A 20,910-nucleotide genomic window follows, 5' to 3' on the forward strand; every position below is an offset into this window, starting at 1 on the left:
AAACCGCTAGCCGCTAACACCACCTTTTTAGGCCAGCGCGGGGGTTAACGCGTCATGAAACGTCACACGTGTTAACCCCGCTAGTGCAGCTTGATAAAAGGAGCCCTAAGTGTTGCTGTAGGAAAGGATAGTGAATTTCTTAATAGCTAATGAATTACAAGATCTGAGACAACATGACTTTACTAAAGATCAGTTGTGCCAAACAAATCTGAATTAATTCTTTGACAGGGCGATCAGAGAATTGGATCGCGGACATGTACTAGATGTAATTTACTTAGGTTTCATTAAAGCCTTTGACATGGTTCCTCATAGGAAGCTCTTGAATAAACTTGACGGACTGAAGTTAGGGCCCAAAGCGGTGAACTGGATTAGAAACTGGTTGATAGGCAGATATATTATCGATTTGAAAAAGCTGTTGTACCAGAGAACTAAAATATGACTTTGAACATTTCACACTATAAAAACAAAATTTGGCTCTCAAGGATTCTTATGTTACAAAAGTCCCATAACCAAGGAATATTTCATTTATTTATTTGGATTTAGCTTACACCTTTTCAGTATCAGCTCATGGTGAGTTAAATTCAGGCACACTAGGTATTTCCCTATCCCTGGAGGATTTACAGTCTATATTTGTACCTGAAGCATTAAAGGATTACGTGATTTGCCCAAGATCACAAGCAGCAGCAATGGGGTTTGAACCTTTTATTTTTTTTTTCTGGTTCTCAGCCTCTGGTTCCAAAGAACCTGACAGATTTAAGTGTAAACTTGTGCTCAGCTATTACTCTAAGAGCCTGGGACGCAACTCCTTAAGAGACTTCACACACAAATCACCGAAAAACAAATAGACCAGGAACTGGACTCTAAATATAATTTTATAATGGATGCACTGTTACTGGCCTATTGGGTTACCCCAACCTGTCTTTTTTATTTTATTTATTTAAATGACTAAAATTTTTGCTTTGAGGGATACTTCTCATAATTATATTCATTTAGAAACACCCTTACAACAGACTATTAAAATGTTTCAGATTTTGTTGGGAATACGTGGGAAGCTCAATGTGAAGTGACAACATTCCCTTAAGGGAATCTGCATTAATCAGCAGCTGTTTTAGAAGTCTGTAGTGTATTTATTTTTTTTATTTATTCAATTTTCTATACCGTTCTCCCAGGAGAGCTCAGAACTAGAGAATGACATGGTGACAAAATTCATCACTGTTCCTGTCCCCGCGGATAACCGCGGGAAATAATCCCATGTCATTTTCTAGTGTCTATTTCAACCTCAGTCCTTCTACACTAGCATTCTTCAAAGCAAAGCTTGCGGGTCAGTGGTTGTGCCCAATTATACTCTGATTCTTCCCTCTCTCCTTAAAGAATAACATGAAGATGGTTTCCCGCGGTTATCCACGGGGACGGTGATGAATTTTGTCACCGTGTCATTCTCTACTCAGAACATTTTACATGAGTTTATTCAGGTACTCAAGCATTTTTCCTGTCTGTCCTGATGGGCTCACAATATAGCTAATGTACCTGGGGCAATGAGGGGGATTAAGTGACTTGCCCAGGGTCACAAGGAGTAGCGTGGATTTGAACCCACAACCCCAGGGTGCTGAGGCTGTAGCTTTAACCACTGTGCCACACTCTCAGAGACCAGCACAAGCAGAGATTTTTTTCTTTTAATAACTGAACTTTACAAAAGACTTTTCTATTACATTAGATTAAACTTTGCATTGTACACAGCTCTGTGCATAAAAGTGGTTTATCAGGTTTAATAAACCATGACCATATCATCAAGTAGTAAACCACTATTTTCATAAAGTGAATATACAAGATTTAAAGGAAATTATACTATTTTAGAGTAGCTTTGACCAAAAATTCAATGTCAGTTTTACAAGGATTCAAAGTTTTGTTGGTGAATGTGATTTCTGAGTATTTATTAAGTAAACTGCAGTTATATAGGTGTAAAACAGGAAACTGACATAAACCAAACCCATTTTTGGTGTATGAAATGTATCAACCTTGTACAAACTCATTGCTATATAGCCATCAGAACTCTGCATCTACTACAAGGTGCAAACTTTGCTTTGGAAACAGTTTTAGCAGTCCAACTAGTAAAATTGATAAAATGATGAACTAATTTTTATTTCAGTACCTTGACAAAATACCCATAAAATCCAAAACTTCTACCATTACAAAAATAGGTCTCTACAAGTGATATGTTCTGTCCTCAATGCCAGTAGCAAATATATTAGAACACAGTAGTGTACTTTCAGTCGTCTCAAATGGAGACCTCTGAGAACTGAAGAATGCACTCAGCAATCCAATAATACATAAAAGTTTTATCCTTTCACCCTTTGATAAATACACAATTATAATTTAATCTTTTAAATTAGCATTCCACAAATGTACACGTAATTTAATGGTTGATTTTGTATGAACACAAGAAAAGCTCAGATACTGTACAGTCCATAAACTCCAGTCTGCTTGGATTGCTTGCAAGGGAACTGCATACAGTCATAGCACTGTATTCATGTTGGCCCCACAATATACATGTAACCACAAAAGCACATAAGCAGCATGGATTTACAAAAGGTAATTCACTGTACATGTTGAAAGGGCATTATCTTCTCGTGCCATAGTGCGAATGAGTAGATGTGGATGTGGTTGACCCTATAAGAGAAAAAACAATGATGAAAATAAATGCAGAAACTGATCACTGTCCTCCACAATATTTATAAGCCACAGCTCAAAGCTAGTAACACTATTAACACGACCAGCTACTATTACAAAAGGGTTGAAATGGGCAATTTTATTCATGGAACTCGCACATCTGAACCTATGTCAAAAACAAAGTTACACAATTAGAGAAATAGTGGAAGAAGAAAGTTAGGTGAAGTGTACGAGAAAGAGTCCTAAAAAGTTTTATCGTTTTAGCCTGGATGTAAAACTGAGGGAAGGAGATTATCCCACCAAAGAGTTGTAACAGGAAGATAGTTATAGAGACAACTACCCATAGCACCATTTTTGCAGTCCAAGGACCCAAACTTTGGAACTTGCTTCTAACTTCCCTCATGCTTCAAATTTCTTTATCCAAATTTAAATCAGACCTCAAAGTCCTTATTTTCGGATGCTTATACTGTAGTTAGTTTCATCTTAGTTCCCCTAGTCTCCAACCTCGCTTGCTGGTCAAGAAGCAGAGCCACCTCCCTTATGCTTTCCCATTCCCCACTTTCTATCCAAACTTTGTAGTTTTGTAGTTCTCCCACCTCTCCTCACAATCCTGTCTTGATTCTCACATCCTCCCCTCAATTTAGAATGTAAATGGAATAGTAAATTCCATAATAAACTTGGAAACTTGTCACATACTGCGAGTGGGGGAACTGTGCTGCTTTGGAGGGAGGGGAAGGCATCTTGACTAGAAAGTTGAACATTGCCAGCAATACACCACATACGAATCATAGCTGGCATAGTGGTGACTTTACAACCAGCATTTAAACATGGGAGACCCGGGCCTACATAGAGTGGTGGGTGAAATTCTGGTCATCTTGTTGGGCAGACTGGATGGACAATGAGAGTTTTTTTTCTGCCGACATTTACTGTGTTACTATGGGCTCCTTTTACGAAGCCATGTTAGCGGTTTAACGTGTGTAATAGCGCGTGCTAAACTGCTGGCCGCGCTAGACGCTAATGCCAGCATTGAGCTGGTGTTAGTTCTAGCCGCGTAGTGCGGGTTTTAGCGCGCTAAAAAGCTGCGTGTGCTAAAACTGCTAACGCGGCTTCGTAAAAGGAGCCCTATGTGTAACTAATTGAAATCTGACTAAATGTTCTTGATAATAGAACTGAATTCAGAAATCATAATAATAATTGACATAGCAAGTCAATATCTCAGAATGCGTGTACATACAGCCCAGCAACTATGAACGAATTAGAAACAGATGCCTACAAAACCAAAGGAAGAAGAGAGAATCATGACAGAGGGTCAAAAAACAACACAGCCCCAAGTTAAAAGATCATCTGAAGATGAGAAGCACAGATTACAAAAAATTACTTCGGTACATAAGTAAACAATAATAATCAATAATACCACGACTGTGACAATGTGCAAGAATCAGAGTGTACAGAAGGAACTGGGAAAGGAGTGAGAAAATCATATAGGAGAAATGGTTGAGCTTGGCTTTAGGGTTCACAATTTACACAACGGGAAAACAAAAACAGAAGGGGCACAGAGCTCTTATTTGAAACACAGAAACAAAGAAATATGACAGTAGTTAAAGGCCAAATAGCTCATCCACAGCATCCAGTATCTCTTCCTCTCACTAAGAGATCCTATGTGCCTGTCCCAGGATTTCATGAATTCAGACACAGTCTTTGTCTCTACCACCTCCCCTTGCTGTAAAAAAGCATTTTTTTTAGATTACTCCTGAGCCTATCACCTTTAAACTTATCCTATGCCCTCTCATTCCGGAGCTTCCTTTCAAATGAAAGAGACTCGCTTAATGCACATTTATGCCATTTAGGTATTTAAATGCACTTCTCCCTCCGTATTCGCGATTTCGATTATTCACGGTTTTTAGCTTGCTGGCTCCTCCCCCAAAATTACATCAATTTGCATAGAGAAATCGCTGATTCCAAGCGTTTATGGAAAAAATAGCTGATTCCCAACACTTTCTTCACCGTGTTTTGCCTCTCCTTCAGGAACAAGCCAGGTCTCCCACCATGTTATTCACGGTTTCACCATATTCATGATAGTTTTAAATAGAAAACAGCGAATAAGATATGAAAAAATTATTTGCAGTTCTGTTAATCCCCTATCACAGCGAATACGGAGGGAGAAGTGTATCTCTATCATATCTTCCTTCCCCTGCTCTTTTTTCCTATAGAAGATAAGGCAAAGGGAGACTCAATAAAATGCATACTTATAAAGTCTTCTGAGAGCAAAAGTATATTTTGAGAGATTCCCTTTGTTTCCTAGAGCAAGTTGATTTACATATCCACAGTCAGCTGGATTTTCAAGATATTCATGACATTTTAAAATATGCATGAGATTTAATTTTTATTTTATCACTTTATTCCTCACAGATTAAACCATGGGGTTTTACAATTAAAAAAAACAACCACAACCCAAATAAATAGACTCATCACATACAGATTTATTACATGCGTATTCATTGTTGACATTCTGAAAACCTGGTTGCCATGGAGCCACTAGGACAGGAAAATCTAGCACTATGATTTGTCTTTCCTTTCAGTGTATCCTAACCATCTTCCTTCCCCAGGCACAAGGCTTTTGCCATTTTCCCCATGATTAACACCAAAATACTGTCTGACAATGTCATTTTTTTAGAGCTAGGCCAAGTATGTAAAATGACAAGTCCCATGTCTCAGTGATAGGGCAACCTGTGCTCCAGCCTCCAGATCTGGTAGGGTGCAAAAGCATGATGCAGGCAGGCTACTCACACCAAAATGAGGTGAAGAGTTCAATCTTGGAGGAGAAAGCCCATCTCTGTCTTTGGTCAACATGAAGGAAGTGGTATCATCTAATCTTTACCCTGGGGAAAAAGCCAACCTTTTTTTTTTTACTAAAACATATCAAATGAAATTCAAATCTTTTGTTCAAGTCAGGAATTTGAATTTGCAAAGAACCTACAAGTTTTTAAGATAATAACATTATCTTCCTTTTCTTAGAGCCATTTGAAAAATAACAAATTTATATGGAAAAATGATTTTTTGAGTTTAGTTAGTCTGATGGTTGTACTGAAATGGATGAGAAGCTCATGGCTACTTACTAGTTTTCAATAGTCAGCAACATACACAAAATTTGTGTCTGGCTATCTATATGGGACAAGTTAGAAACTAATTATGAAACAAAAGTCCACTGAAGCATCTAAGCCAGGCCCTGTTTTATAGTGCCTGACTCGGGGCAGGTAAGTCATGCTGATGACCCAACATTGCCAGATAGAATTGTTCTGTCTTTAGAAGCCAAGCAGTTGAGATCTGAAATCAAAATACAAAGGATGCCCAAAAAGTGCAATTGGGATAACAGGACATAATATAATGAAGTAGCAGAGAAAGTAGAACTCAGTTGCCATTCCCTTTCGAAATACGCTATGGGAGGAAACTGGAAATCATGTTTTTTGTATAATGATTGGTCTGAAATTCTTACCATTAGCTTTATTTTAGTACTTAAATGTATGTATAGCAAGAATAAATTCATATTCTTGATTACTTTCATTCTCTATTTTGTTGCCTAATTCCTGATAAAAAGAGTGATTCACCTTGTAGTCCACAAGGAAGGTATAGAATGCTAACACAGCACCTAAGATTTATAGATTAAAAGGCTGAAACTAATCCTCCCTTCTACAAAGCTGCGCGGCAACAGCCCTGAAGCCCTTTAAATCTCTATGGGCTTCGGGGCCGTTACCACGTGGCTTTGTAGAAGAGGAGGAAAATGTTATTTGCTTAGAAATGTATGGTTTAGTTGTGCCAGAAGCATTGATTAAAATCAGATTTTAAATGCTCAGTCAATATTTTTCTTGTATACTACTAGGTCAGCCATCAAGACAACACACTGTATTTTAATTGCAGACTTCACACTAATTGTGAAATATCTGCATTTGGGTGTGTGAAACATGCAGTCAAGTCATACCAGAATGTACACTTCCGAGTCGTCGCTGCAGTGCCTCCAGCCGATTTATATAATCTGTTAAAGCTCTGTCAGGATCATAATTTTGCAGGTGAGAACATGGGCCTAGATCAGCTGGAATAATCTGATACCTAAGAAGGAAAAAAAAAAATCATAAAGATACTTATACAATTGAAGGCTTTAGCAGAGAAAACAAAGCAATGCATCCAAAAGTTAACCAGGGTGTACAGCTGAGGACTAGACTAACTAATTTTTCTTCTTAAATTGAGTGGGCAGTGTGTCTACAAGCCATGTTCTTGGCAAAGAGCTGGATGAGAAAGGGGATATTTAATAGCAGCTGTAAAGTAATTTAAAAAAAGACAGCAAAGGGTGTTATTCTGGGTGACTGGGAAGTATATAAGTGTCTCAAATTCAATTTACAGGAGCCAGAATTCCACTACTTACACAGCACATGCTGTCTGCAGGGTGCAATCTCTTTTTATTCTTTCCAACGCAATGGGAATATTGGAAAAGAATTATTTAGGACACTGGAAAGAAATTACAGTCGAGTCACATTATTATGACCACCCACTAATATTCAGAATAACCACCTCTGGCAGCACAGATGGCAGCCAAACGCAGTGGGAGTGACTCAATAAGATGCTGGATGGTTGCTAGAGGTATCTGGAGCCATGCAGACTGCAGTGTATCTGACAGTTGCTGACGAGTGCGTGGTGTGGATCCAGTCATTGAACATGTCAATTAAGATGGTCCCAAATGTGCTCGATTGGGTTAAGGTCTGGGGAATTTAGAGGCCAGGGAAGTAGCTGGAAGTCTTGGTCGTGCTCTGCAAATTACTCATGAACAATTCTGGTGGTATGACATGTCTTGTTGAACGATCCCATCGGCCATAGGGAAGACCATCAACATGTATGGGTTATACTTGATCGGCAAGGATGGAGAGATACACATATCAGTTGAGAGTGCCTTCCAGAGGTATCAAGAGACACAGATCATACCAAGAAAACATTCCACAGACCACAATGCTGCTACCATTAGTTTGTGTATGCCCCAAAATGATTGCTGGGCATTTGTTCTTGATGATTTCATGCCTGACATGCCAATGTCCATCTGTTTGATGGAGCTCAAAATATGACTCATCAGAGAAGGCAACCCTCTGCCAGTCGGGGCAAGTCCAATTTCGGTATTCCTGTGCAAATTGCAGTCTTTTTTGTGATGAACCCCCATGAGCATGGGTGCAGTCACCAGCCATCGGCTCTGGAGCCCCATTCGCAACAAGGTTCGCTGCAGTTATTTTGGAAGCCCTTGGTTCACCTGGATGGTGAATTGCTCCATGGTAGTGCGCCGATTGGCTTGCACCAACCTGCGCAGCCGAAGTTCACCTCTTGCATTGATGTCTTGTGCTGCCCCACAATTACCACGTTGGGTTGTCAAAAAGGTTCCATTTGTCCCTGTGAACAGTTCACAAACACTGCTGCTTCTGAAATGCTGACGCCCTTGGCCTGGTAGTCGATGATCATGCTTTTTTCAATGTGTGATAAATCACGCTTTTTCCCCCATGACAACCACGGTTGTTTATTGGCAACTTGCTGGCATCTCACCTTATATACCCACAAAGTCTGCACGTGACATGTGCATTTGTTTCAAGTTTTCTTTATTTAGATACCGTTTATCATACAGGTATCTAAACAGTTTACAATAATATGTAGTAAAAGTTTAAAAAAGAATAGAAACTTGGCTAAACTAAAAAAAAGGGGAAACATTTACGCATGAACGTACATGATACATTAGGAAAAGATGGGAAGGAAAAGATAATAAATATATCGAGATGAAAATAAAAATAAAAGAGGGAAATGGGAGAGGGTGATACAATTAGGATGGGGAGGTCGCTTTTAAAAAAAGCATTTTGGTTGCCTTAAGAATTCTGTAAAGGATAATTGAATTTCAAAGGAAATTGTATTTACAAGGTAAAGGCGTCTTTAAAGAGGAACGTTTTAAGTTTGGATTTGAATTTATCTAAAGAGTTTTCTAAACGAAGATCAGTGGGGAGAGCATTCCACAGTGTGGGAGCTGTGACAGAGAAAATGGATTTGTGTGTGCGTTCTCTTATTGGAGGAATGGTGAGCAAGTTTTGATTACTAGATTGGAGAGTTCTGCAAGATGCATATGGAATTAAAAAGTTTATCAATGAAGGCTGGTTGATGCGTGTTTTTTGTTTTGAAAGCAAGAAGTAATATTTGATAGGTAGAACGGTGAGTGATGGGCAGCCAATGAGCTTTGCGAAGAAGGGGAGTAACATGATCGTATTTTTTTTTGCTTGGTAGGTTTAACAGCAGTGTTTTGTATCAGTTGGAGGAGACGGTTTTCTTTCTGGGTTATTCCGTAGTAGAGGGCATTACAATCGTCTAGGGTCGAGATGATGAGTGAATGAATCAGTATGTTGATGTCAAAGGCAGGCAATGGTCATAATAATGTGTATATATGAGAGCTTGAAATGTCTCTCCATATGTCTGGAAACAAAGTACCTTTCTGAAAACTGAACAGAATGGGACCATATTTGGGGTGGGGGGAAAACCATAGGAAATACATATCAAGTTTGACAATGGGGTTTCAGAGACATAGACACCATGCCAAATGACCCAGTGCATGTCTACGGGACAAGGAGGTCCAGTATGTGCAGTGCAGTATTCTGATACACTGAAAGAAGCTGTTCCTAATTGCCTCATCTCTTTTCCTCACCCAGTTACAGACATAAGAAGAGCCAATCAGATATACCAACGCACATGTGTACATACACATAAATGTATACACAGACATAGGAAAGGGGATGGGACATGATATACGACCTCTCTGTAGTTACAATCAAAGTGGTTTACAAATTATGTACAGATAATTATTCTGTACCTAGGACAATGGAGGATTAAGTGACTTACCCAGAGTCGCATAGAGCAGCAGTGGGAATTGAACCCAGTTCTCTAGGTTCTCAGGCCGCTGTATTAACCACTAGGCTACTCCTCCACACCGATGTGCACACACATTCAGGACATCTACAGACAAACATCCATACACAGATATAGCCAAGCAGATGTGTACATCCTTACATATCCACAAGCATACACACATACAAGTAAAAACTAACATGCAGACACACTCATATGGATTTACATTTAGCACCAGATATCTAATTCACCTTGTCTCAAAGTGAATGCCAGGCATGTTTACCCAGTCTGGGGAAGACCTTATAATTGGGAAAAGAGTAATCTCTGACAAAATACTGTTTTAAAGTACCTGTGAATTGATTTTTCTATTCTGTTATCATAATTAAGTATATTTCTTGGGTAGATTAGTTTTTGCACACATCATACTCCTAAACTTTTAATACTTACAGTGCCAAATATAACGTATTTTTTGCACCATAAGATGCACTTTTTCCCCCCAAAAAAGTGGGTGGAAATAAGGGTGTGTCTTATGGAGCGAATGCATCCCTCCCCGGTACCTTTTTTTAATTGCACTTTATCGGCAGGAGCTTTCCATGCTCCTGCCCTTCCCTCCATAGACGGCTGCCTCCTGATGTCTTCCGGCAGCTGAAGAGTGGTGCAGAAGGCAGGCGCAAGCTTTTCACCACTTGCCTGGTCCGGCGCTGCTCTCAGAATAGCTTCCATCAGTTCTCACGAGACGCAAAGCTATTCAGAGAGCAGCGCGGGACCAGGCAGGCGGCGAAAAGCTCGAGCCTACTTTCTGCACCGCTCTGCAGCTGCCAGAAGACATCAGGAAGCAGCAGTCTATGGAGGGAAGGGCAGCAGCACAGAAAACTCCTGCCAATAAAGCGCAATTTAAAAAAGGTACCGGGGGGGGGTGCAGGGAGTGTGTGTAAGAGACTGCCAGTGATACTGTGCCGGGGGGTTGGGGGGTGGAAGAGACTGCCAGTGATACTGTGGGCCAGCAGCACACCAGTTGTTTTTCAAAAACATATGTTGGCTTATTCCAGCTACAAGTCACTGACAAGTGGCAGCATTGGATCTCCTAAAGCACAGGGCTCCAGTGGTCTCTCCAATACTTTTTACTTTGTAATAAAAAAGTTGTTTTAAGAGGCTGCCTTGACTATGGAAGCCATCAAGGTGGGCTCCCCAACCAATCATGGAAGCATCCTTTGTTGTTGTTTTTTTATGTGGTAGAGTGTGGAAAAGAAGGTCCCTAGAAAGATTGACCAGTAACAGCCACCACTGAAGAGATTGATGAAAGTCTGAGGTAACTGTTGGGTTAGTGCTCTGATGGCTTGAGACCATTGGGTTGAGAGGGCCCAATGAAATTCCCTGAGAGTGACATGAACTGTAAATGCCAAGTGGCCTAGGAGATGCATCATTTGGCGTGCAGTGATGCAAGCAAAATAGGAGACCTTCTGGCAGATGTGAATCAGTGTGTTGAGCACTGTATTTTTTTACAGCGCATTCTTATGTTTTCCATATTCCTTTCCTCTGAGGGATGTTCCATCTAGGGATGCACAAGAGTGCTTTCCCCCCTTTTCTTTCCACTGTATATGACAGATGGATATTTTTTTCTTACTAGCATTGAGGGCTAGTGAGAATGCCCTGATCTGTAAAGAGAGGTGAACTAATAATGATATGAACATCAAGACCTGTGCTGCACTAAGGGGACACTATAACTGTTTCCTGAGGACTGGACTGATATTATTATTATTATTCTTTTTCTTTTGTTATGTTAGCATGTTAATAAATGTTTAATATGGTGCTTTAGTTAGACTGTGAGCCTTTTTGGACAGATAGGAAAGTTTTAAGAACCTAGTGTTAACAGCCTTGATCTGACAATAATTGTTAAGTGGTATATCAAATTAAATATATATACATAATGTGTTACTCTGCTACCTATATTGATCCTTCAACGATAATGTCCTAGACTAATCACCCTTAACTAATTGATATCTGTCAAAGAAAAAATAAAATATACAACATAAATGATAAATTAGGATAAAAGAAGGAACCAGTGATAGCTTGCATCAGGCTGGTCTAAAATCACACAGCCGCAAGCACTTGAGGTAACCTTTTCCCTACGAAACATCTATGGAAATACAGCTATTATTATAGTGTTAAAGAAAAATACACCGTAGAAGAAGATTAGACATGTGCAGCCTAACTCCTTAATTTTAAATATACTGTTTACAGTTTCCTGCTAGCAGGTGGACTGGAAGTTGTTTAGGAGCTCAAGAAATATGTCTTATTCCTCTTATTTATGGACTTATTTTGTTTGTGTTTAGTTTTAATTCTTTTTGCAATTCACCAACCGGAAAGCCAGGTATCCCTCATGTGGACAACTTCACCATTTACTTGTATATATCTCCATTTTTATTTATTACCACCTGAATGCAGGATCCCAGCTTTATACTACCTTCAGGTAGGAGACAAAGGGCTCCTTTTACTAAGGTGCGTTAGCGTTTTTAGCACGTGCTGCATTGCCGCCCGCGCTAACCCCGCGCCAAGAACTAACGCCAATTCAACACTGGCGTTAGCGTCTAGCGCGTGTGCTAAAACCGCTAGCGCAGCTTAGTAAAAGGAGCCCAAAGACTTGCATTCAATATACATGGTTTGGTACTTTAATTCTTTAGTGCTGTAAAGTTACCTATGTTGGGAAGTCACAGTGGATCTGGGAGACTCCAGGTCAGATCTGGATCTACTAGATGAAAGTCTCTGGTCTCCATAGGGGTCCAAACCACCATGAGGAAAGTAGGGTGAATCTGTTCTCATTTCATTACCTAGAACACAAAGGCCGAGCATTGAAACAGTACAATGAGCATATGTTTATACACCAGCACTATTAGTGATACAAAGAACTGGTCCAGTTGACATTGAAAAGGTAACCTCCCAGGCCTTGCCAAAACAACCCCCCCCCCCACTATAACTATTAAAAGAAAGCACAATTTTAAAAAGAAACCTAATCCTTACAGTAACAAGTAGAATCCTGTCTCAGGGGCTGATGTAATAAGAAGGTAGACTTTTTTTTAAGTACAGTACTGCAGCAAAATGTTTGCTTTTATAAGAATGCAATAAGATTATAAAAGTACGATAGTTAAAATGCAAGCTGAAACTTATGTAAGGGAGGTCCTGGTAAACCTCTGTGGTTTGAGGCAGATTCTGGAAAGATACCGGTAATTTATTAATTTTTTTATTTTTTGCATTTTTGGGCTTTCCACAGCAATCTTTTTGTTTTTATTGTAACCTCTCTTTTCTTTATCCCCTTTGCACCCATTTTTGTTTGTATGTTGGTTGAATTTTTTTTGTTTATTGCCTCCCTTATTATGTCTTTTTAATTTTGTTTTAATTGTCTTTTAATAATATATTCTTATTGTAAGCCGCTTAGACTAACTGTGGTTGTATTTGTGGTATATCAAATAAATTGAAACTTGAAACTTACCATTTTCTCTTCTCTGGAAAATATTTGCTTCTATATTAATGCCTTTCAAGTATTTAAACGTCTATATCATATCTCCCCTGTCCCGCCTCTCCTCCAGGTATACATATTTAGGTCTTCCAGTCTCTTCTCATACTTCTTTTGGTTCAAATCTCTTACCATTTTCATCGCCTTCCTCTGGACCGCTTCAAGCCTTTTTATATCCTTCGCCAGATAGGGCCTCCAAAACTGAACACAATACTCCAAGTGTAGCCTCACCAATGACCTATACAGGGGCATCAACACCTCCCTTCTTCTGCTATACAGGGGCATCAACACCTCTTTCTATATAGCTAGCATCCTTCCAGCTACAGCCACTGCCTTATCACACTGTTTAGATCCTCAAACATAATCACCCCAAGGTCCCTCTCTCCATCTCTGCTTATCAGCCTTACACTTCCCAGCACATACTATTCCCTTGCATTTCTACCCCCCCAAATGCATCACTCTGTACTTCTTCACAATGAATTTTAGTTGCCAGACTCTAGATCATTCTTCTAACTTTTGCAGGTCCTTTTTCATATTTTACACTCCCTCCGGCGTGTTCACTCTGTTACAAATCTTGGTATCATCTGCAAAAAGGCTAACCTTATCTTCTAACCCTTCAGCAATGTCGCTCACAAACATAATGAACAGAATCAGTCCCAACACCGATCCTTGAGGCACTCCACTATTCACCTGATCCTCCTCTGAGCGAATTCCATTTACCACTACCCTATGGCTCTGTCCGTCAACCAGTTTTTAATCCAGTTCACCACTTTGGGCCCTAACTTCAGCCTATGGAGTTTGTTTAAGAGCCTCATATGATGAACCGTGTCAAAGACTTTGCTGAAATCTAAGTAAATTACATCTAGTGCACATCCTTGATCCAATTCTCTGGTCACCCGGTCAAAGAATTCAATCAGTCTGTAAATTACTTCTGTTGCTGGTGGAGACCTAGAAGATATGATTTCAGGTAGACTGTGGGAAGGAGGAGAAAGGGAGAAATGCCAGATCATGTAGGGGGAGGCACTGGATCTCTTGCTGCTCTAGGCCCTTGAGTGATGCCTGGTTGTTAGGTCAGTCCACTCCTGGTTCTAGGGCTCAGCAGTCTCTGCGCTGAGGAGCCTTGGGACTGTGAATGAGGAAATCTAAGATCTTCTGGTCCCTAACATGAGGATTCCAAATAGTGGGCTTAACGTGGGTATCCAGGTCTAGGGGTGGTTAATATATTTATTAAATAAACCTTTAAAGTAGTTAGGGTTGGAGTGAAAAAATCAGGAAGTAAATAAGTTCACTACTTTTTTTTTTTTAATCTCACTTTGGTATTGGTAGTACTGGTAGTTACTTACCAGGTACACAATAACTTGACATGTGTGCTTAAGAGTAGTATTTTTTTTTGACTTCTTGCAAGTTACTTATCAGGTGCCATATACAGGTCATTACTATGTATTTGCCTGGAAAATGAGTTAACACTTTAGCCTCATTTTACGAAACTGTGATAGCAGTTTCTAGCACGGGGAGCCGTGCTGAATAGCCCACGCTGCTCCTGATGCTCATTGAATTTCTATGAGCATCGGAAGCAGCGCGGACCATTCAGTGCAGCTCCCCACGCTAGAAACTGCTATCGCAGTTTCATAAAAGAGGGGGTTTGTGCATTGCTTGACCTTCCTTTTAATGCACATTAAAAAAATTACCACTAAAACCTTAATTAGACAGTAATCATAGAAAAATGTGCATTAAACCTAAAGTAAACCTATATTTGATGTTGACCTGATTTTGCTGGGGTGGGCGCATCTTTTGGAGTCTTGGGGGAGGGGAAGTCTTGGGGTGCCTGATTTGCTTTCGTACAATCAGGCTTGTCTCTTGCGTCATCTTAGGGATTGGGTGTTGGACACTGATTCATTTACCGATGTTGCCTTAGAACGTGATAATTTTTTTCCTCTGAATCTCATTTACCTATTGCATGCTCGGGGGGTGGACGTACCTTGGAATTTTCGGCAGTGTGTTATTTCGGCCCCTCTGGAGGGTGTGGAGGAGTATACTCACGCTATGGAATCAAGATTCCACTGTAGTGTGCTGTTGCCTCTTCTGGGAAATAAGTTTTTTGTACCAGGGATAGGGCCCTCTATTTTCAGTAGGTGGCGAGCGGGGGTTATCTCAGTTACGCCATGTCCTGAGTGGAGATGGGACGCTTCTCTCTTCAGATGCATTGTTGCAGAGGGGGATTCCGCCTAGGGGCTTCCTTTTTCCTATTTGTCAGAGAATTTTGCAGATCGGTTCTTGGCTTTCTTGGCAGCAGGGCCAGTAGGGGAGCCCTCAGTGTCCTATCTTCATCAGCAGCTAACAGCTCTTTGAGCACCACCTGATTTTTCCCCTAGCCTGCAGTTGTGGAGGAGAGATTTGGATCGTGCATTGAGTGCAGATTTCTTTCTTAGAGCCCTTAAGAGGGTACCTGGTTTGGTTTACAATGCGGAGCTTGCAGAATGTCACTCTTGTACTATGTGGAGAGCTTATGCCTCACAGAGTCAGGCCTATTACATGGGCTGTGTAGCTTCTCAGCTGTGTCAAAAATGCTCTGCTGTTGGGAATTTCTATTTTCATGGGCTATGGTCGTGTGCTCTAATACAGGATTTTTGGAGAGTTCTTGCCTCCTTTTAGGGGGGTGGGCTTTTGCAGAGGTTGCTTACGGTGGCTGCCCCTCCTATGTTATTTTCCCAGTTTTCTGCGTGATCCATGCTTACTTCTTTCGAAAAGGTGTTTTGGGGCAAATATTATGTTCTAGGGAAAAAATGTATCCTAACTCATTGGACATCTGCAGAGGCGCCCTCTATTTGGTATTGTAGAAAAAAAACTGCATGAATTGATGGGCTGGGAGGCTAGAATGGCGTATCACTCCCGCAGGAAAAGTCGGGATTTTGTAAAGATTTGGACTCCATATTTGCATGTTTTGCCTCCAAGGGCCCGTGGTCATATCTTGAACAGACTTCAGTTGAGTGCACATCTACCTGGAGATGTTTAGTTTGTGGGTCAGGAGTGGGTGGTTTATTTCTGTGGATGGGAGGTGGGGGGGAGGGGGTTTTGTGTGTGTGTGTGTAGGCTGTGAGGGATTGTTGAAAAATTTGATGACTTGCCATTTGGTTTTTCTCTATGCCTGTGTTTGACTTATAGTGTTGCTAAGATTTCCTATGTTTGGTTGGGTGTACTGCCTTTGTCATCAATAAAAATTGTTTTAAACTAAACTAAAGTAAAACATTTCTAGCACTATGATTATTACCACGATCCTCAATACTGAAAACTGAGACTGTGGGATTAGACTTCTCTGATGTCTGGCTGTGTTTGTTTTAATTAGCATATATGTATTTATGTATGCCACCTTGGTATAAGTGTATTAATAAATTTGTAATAAATGAAACAAAATCTTAGTTAAGAAAGTGTATTTGACTATATATAGTTCATAAGATATCAAAATGTCAGTTGTCAAAACCTGTATTGCTTTAAAAAAAATATAATATTTTGAAAAGATCAATTTTGATGCATAGAGTGGATTTTACATTACCTGAACTCTGTCCAAAGTCATTCCTATTAGCACTTATAGAACAGGAACCTATCACCCGCTGCCATCTGCGCACCAAGAACTTCATTCTACAAAAGCAGACATTTCTCTTTAGAAAACCAACTTTTCCCCTCTAAACTTCCTTATAGTTAAACATTTTAAAACAGGGTGCCTGTGCAGGGAAGGCACACAGACATCTTCATTGTGCCTATTTTATGAAAGGTAAAACAAACACCTATGTGCCTTATAAAATAACCTACTGCAGCACAGACACTATATGACAGTCCAAGTTAATGTCCCCTTTTTACCCTGGGAATGCCTATGTAAAGCCTACATGAATATTGCATAGGAATAGGTGTTGTTTTTTAAGTGCCTGCATTTGTGTGTGTACATACTGAGGCAATTTTATATGTGCCTACATAATGTGTAAATGCTGCTCTACATAGTGAAATCATGTGTAAAATTACTTCCTAGGTGCTACTGTTGGCTGAAACTCCCTTTCACTTTCCCCACCTCTAGGGGCTGGTTGATCTGAGGGGCAAATGTCAAGGCTTCCATATGACAATGCAGAGCACTATTACAGAGCTATTAATCCAGCTTAAAAAAAACATAGTGTGATTATAATAGTTTAAGTGGATGCTTCTTTTTAAATATCTGAAGAAAGAGATGATCAGATACACTGTCAGTAATGCTAAGCTATAAATGATTTGTTAGTGCCTGGGCATTTGATTAAAATAAGTCTGACATTAGAATAAAGGGTCTAAATTCAAATATCAGAACTGTGAGGAGAATGTGGCGTACTGGTTAAAACTACAACCTTTGTACCCTGAGGTTGTGGGTTCAAACCTCACACTGCTCTCTGTGACCCTGGAGAATAGGATATAAAATGAACCAAATAAATTAATTAATCCTCCACTGCCCCAAGTACATTAGATAGATTGTGAGCGCACCGGAACAGATAGGGAAAATGCATGAAGTACCTGTATGTAAACCACTTTGAGTGTGGTTGTATTGCTACAAAACGTGGTAATCAAGTCCCAATTCCTTTCCCTTTATAGTTGGGAAGCAGTATAGTACCATCTTATTTACCTTGAAATAGCTATGGATACTCTAACCGCAGAGCGGAACTTGGTAAAAGCTCTCGAGTGATTTGTAATAATTTCAAGGTCTGTGTAGCACGGCTGACCACCCATTCTTGCGATAAGACACAGCGTGGCTTGTTCACATTCCTGAAATCCACCAAGCAGCAGCAGCAGGTATTTCTTCTGATAAATCAGAGCTTTCCTGTAACTCTCGGCTCTGAGGTATTTACCATAAATTCGCTGCCAAAAGTAAAAACACAAAAGAAGAAGTCAATATGGTATAAAGAAAGCAATGAAATGGTGTAGTAAACAGGAGCCAGTTTTATGGGTGTCGAGCATCCCCAATATTGATCAAGCTCCTCAATTATTTGATTTTATTTGGCACCCCCAATCATTTTGGAAAGTTGGTGTATACAGCACAGCAGAACTCCTCAGCACAGCGTGGGTCATTTCAAAAATAAATCAGGTAGGCTCCCTTTTGCACAGACCAGTGTGGTAACCATACCAAAGTCCTTTAAATTCCTAGGGGCTTTGGTGTAGTCGCTGCGCAGCACTCGTTAACACCGCTTAATAAAAGGGGGCCATAGTCTTACTGCAAAACAAACCACAAAATGGAAGGATGACATGAAAAATATCAGTAATAAAATGTTGCTACTTTTTTTTTTTTGTTTAAGGGGCCTAACTAATCAATCACCAACCCTGTCCCTAAGCACTGTACTTGATGTGATATATTGAACACAATATTGAAGTTATTGGTCAGTGTAGCTCCCGCTTTCTTTTTTTAAAAAAATCTTTATTCATTTTCAAATCAAACAATAAGTGCACAAAAATATATCATAAAAGTAATTTCCATATAGCACTATAATATCTAACACATAAAATCTAATAGTGTAAAATCCCCATCCATCCACCCTTCATCACATTCTCAACTAAAATAGAATATTCAATATTATACAACATATTCTAACATATCGTATTAAATTAGATCCCAAATCCACCCTCCCCCTTGAGTGTTCTAGATAAAACTAAAAATGAAAAAGAAAAGGAACAGGAAAGAAAATAATGTCTATTTATCACAATACGTTTCCAATGGCCCCCATATCTTTACAAAGTTATTATATGTCCCTTTTTGTACCACTATTACTCTTTCCATCTTAAAAATGTGGCATAATGAATTCCACCAGAATGTGTAATTAAGATTTTTGTGATTTTTTCCAATTATTGGTAATATGTTGAATGGCAACCCCTGTCATAACTAATAAAAGTTTATTATTATGTGACGATATTTGACTTTTCTTTCTCATAGCCATTCCAAATAAAACTGTATCATATGAAAGTGCAACATGGTTTTCCAATAAAGAGTTTACTTTCTATGCTGTGGCTCTCTGAAGCAGCATCCTATACTTTGAAATGATGCTACCTCCTAAGGAGTTTCATATGCTTTGTGGGGGCCCCATTTGCACTGAACTAAGTTTGTTTACTAGCATGTATCGAAGTAGGGTTCCATCTATTTTAACAGATATCTCACTAAAGCTATTATCAAATTGCATTATTTTTAACTACTCATTATTTATTTAGATTTCTAGCTTGTCCTCCCCAGGAGCCCAGAACGGGTTATAAGATACGTATACAGAAGTCTTCAGGATCAATAACACACATGCTACAGAGAACTTAAGACAAGTATCAGAACACACATGCAATGGAGAAACTAAGAACATACATTAGAGCAGGGATCTCAAAGTCCCTCCTTGAGGGATGCAATCAGTCGGGTTTTCAGGATTTCCCCAATGAATATGCATGAGATCTATTTGCATGCACTGCTTTCATTGTATGCTAATAGATCTCATGCATATTCATTGGGGAAATCCTGAAAACCTGACTGGATTGCGGCCCTCGAGGAGGGACTTTGAGATCCCTGCGTTAGAGCATGACACGTGGACAAATTTGTTTCCTGTCCCCGTGAGTTCTGTCCCTGTCCCACTTTTTTTCTCCCCATTTTGGCGGGTTACCCGCTGGCTACCCATGCCTAGCCGCGGGTAACAGCCACCATATCATTCTTAAAGTAAAAGACTCCATTGTTAGTATTTTGAGTATAGATGTTAAATTACTAAATATGTGGCCTTAAAATTAATATATATTCTTCTGAGTGCAGACAAATAGATATAAATCTAGATGTTAAATTAATCATGTTCATTGGGCAAGCTTCTTTTATCTTCATCCTCCTCTATTGATGTCCAACTTTGCTTTCCACCTTGCAGTAGCATATGTTTAGAACAGCTTTTCTGGGGTGTTATTGAAAATGCATGTGACTTGCACACAAATGAAGGAAAAGGATTCTCAGAAGGCCAAACTATAGACCACAGCAGTGTCCATTAGTTGTAGTTGGATTGAAATCTCTTTCCTCGATCCAAAAACCTTAAAAATGTGATCTATTGATAAAGCTTTTGCCAATAAATCATTTCTTAATTATTTCTCAATGGCACTTGAAGAAAAATGATAACAGTTGCTGTAAAGTTCAAAAACCAAGGTAAAATGAAAACAACTAACAAAAATTTCAAACAGTGGCTGCCCTAAGCTTACACCACAATCATATCAACCAGAAATCACATATCTTGTGTTCAATATAGAGAGCTGCACGGGAACGGGGACAACGGGAATCCTGCGGGACCTGCGGGGATCCCGCGGGTTCCCCTTTCGGGTCACGGGGATCTCGTGGGGACACCCCCTAGGGTTGCGGGGATCCTGTGGGGACGCCCCCTAGGGTCGCGGGGATCCCGTGGGGATGCCTCCGAGGGTCGAGGGGTTCCTGCGGGGCTGGATGTATTCAGCCGCAAGGCTCGTCTCCCTACCTGCCCTGCCGCACACAGCCGAATGGAAGTCTTCCTGATGTCAGCGCTGACGTCGGAGGGAGGGCTTAAGCAAAGCCCTCCCTCCCTCCGACGTCAGCGCTGACATCGTGAAGACTTCTGGTCGGTTGTGTGCTGCGGCAGGGCAGGCAGGGAAAAGGCAGTGATACAAGGTGGGGGGGCGGTCCACCCCGGGTGCAGCACAGCCAGCCAGGTCCCCCGACCGACTCACAACAGGCCCGGTCCGTCAAACCTCTCTGCCCTGTAGCCGCGAATCTAAATCTTCAATACTTCAGCTGCTGTAAGAAGGTAATTTAGATTCGCGGTTACAGGGCAGGGAGGTTT

The 20,910-nt window shown here is 40.3% G+C and overlaps 1 protein-coding gene across 8 annotated transcripts in view; it reads right to left on the reverse strand.

Moving 5' to 3' along the window:
• Positions 1-1,659: 1,659 nt before the first annotated feature.
• The window catches only part of AKAP9 (A-kinase anchoring protein 9), a 409,648-nt gene continuing 390,397 nt past the window's right edge, over positions 1,660-20,910 (reverse strand). For all 8 annotated transcript variants that reach the window (XM_033931174.1, XM_033931171.1, XM_033931173.1 and 5 more), the window contains 5 exons: positions 17,727-17,959; positions 16,641-16,726; positions 12,275-12,407; positions 6,644-6,771; positions 1,660-2,667 (listed from right to left, as the gene is read on the reverse strand). In XM_033931174.1, coding sequence (XP_033787065.1) covers positions 2,618-2,667; positions 6,644-6,771; positions 12,275-12,407; positions 16,641-16,726; positions 17,727-17,959 — 630 coding nt within the window. In that variant the 3' untranslated portion in view covers positions 1,660-2,617. The remainder of the gene's footprint in view (positions 2,668-6,643; positions 6,772-12,274; positions 12,408-16,640; positions 16,727-17,726; positions 17,960-20,910) is intronic.

This window comes from Geotrypetes seraphini, chromosome 2 (assembly GCF_902459505.1).
Source record: "Geotrypetes seraphini chromosome 2, aGeoSer1.1, whole genome shotgun sequence".
Classification (NCBI taxonomy): domain Eukaryota; kingdom Metazoa; phylum Chordata; class Amphibia; order Gymnophiona; family Dermophiidae; genus Geotrypetes; species Geotrypetes seraphini.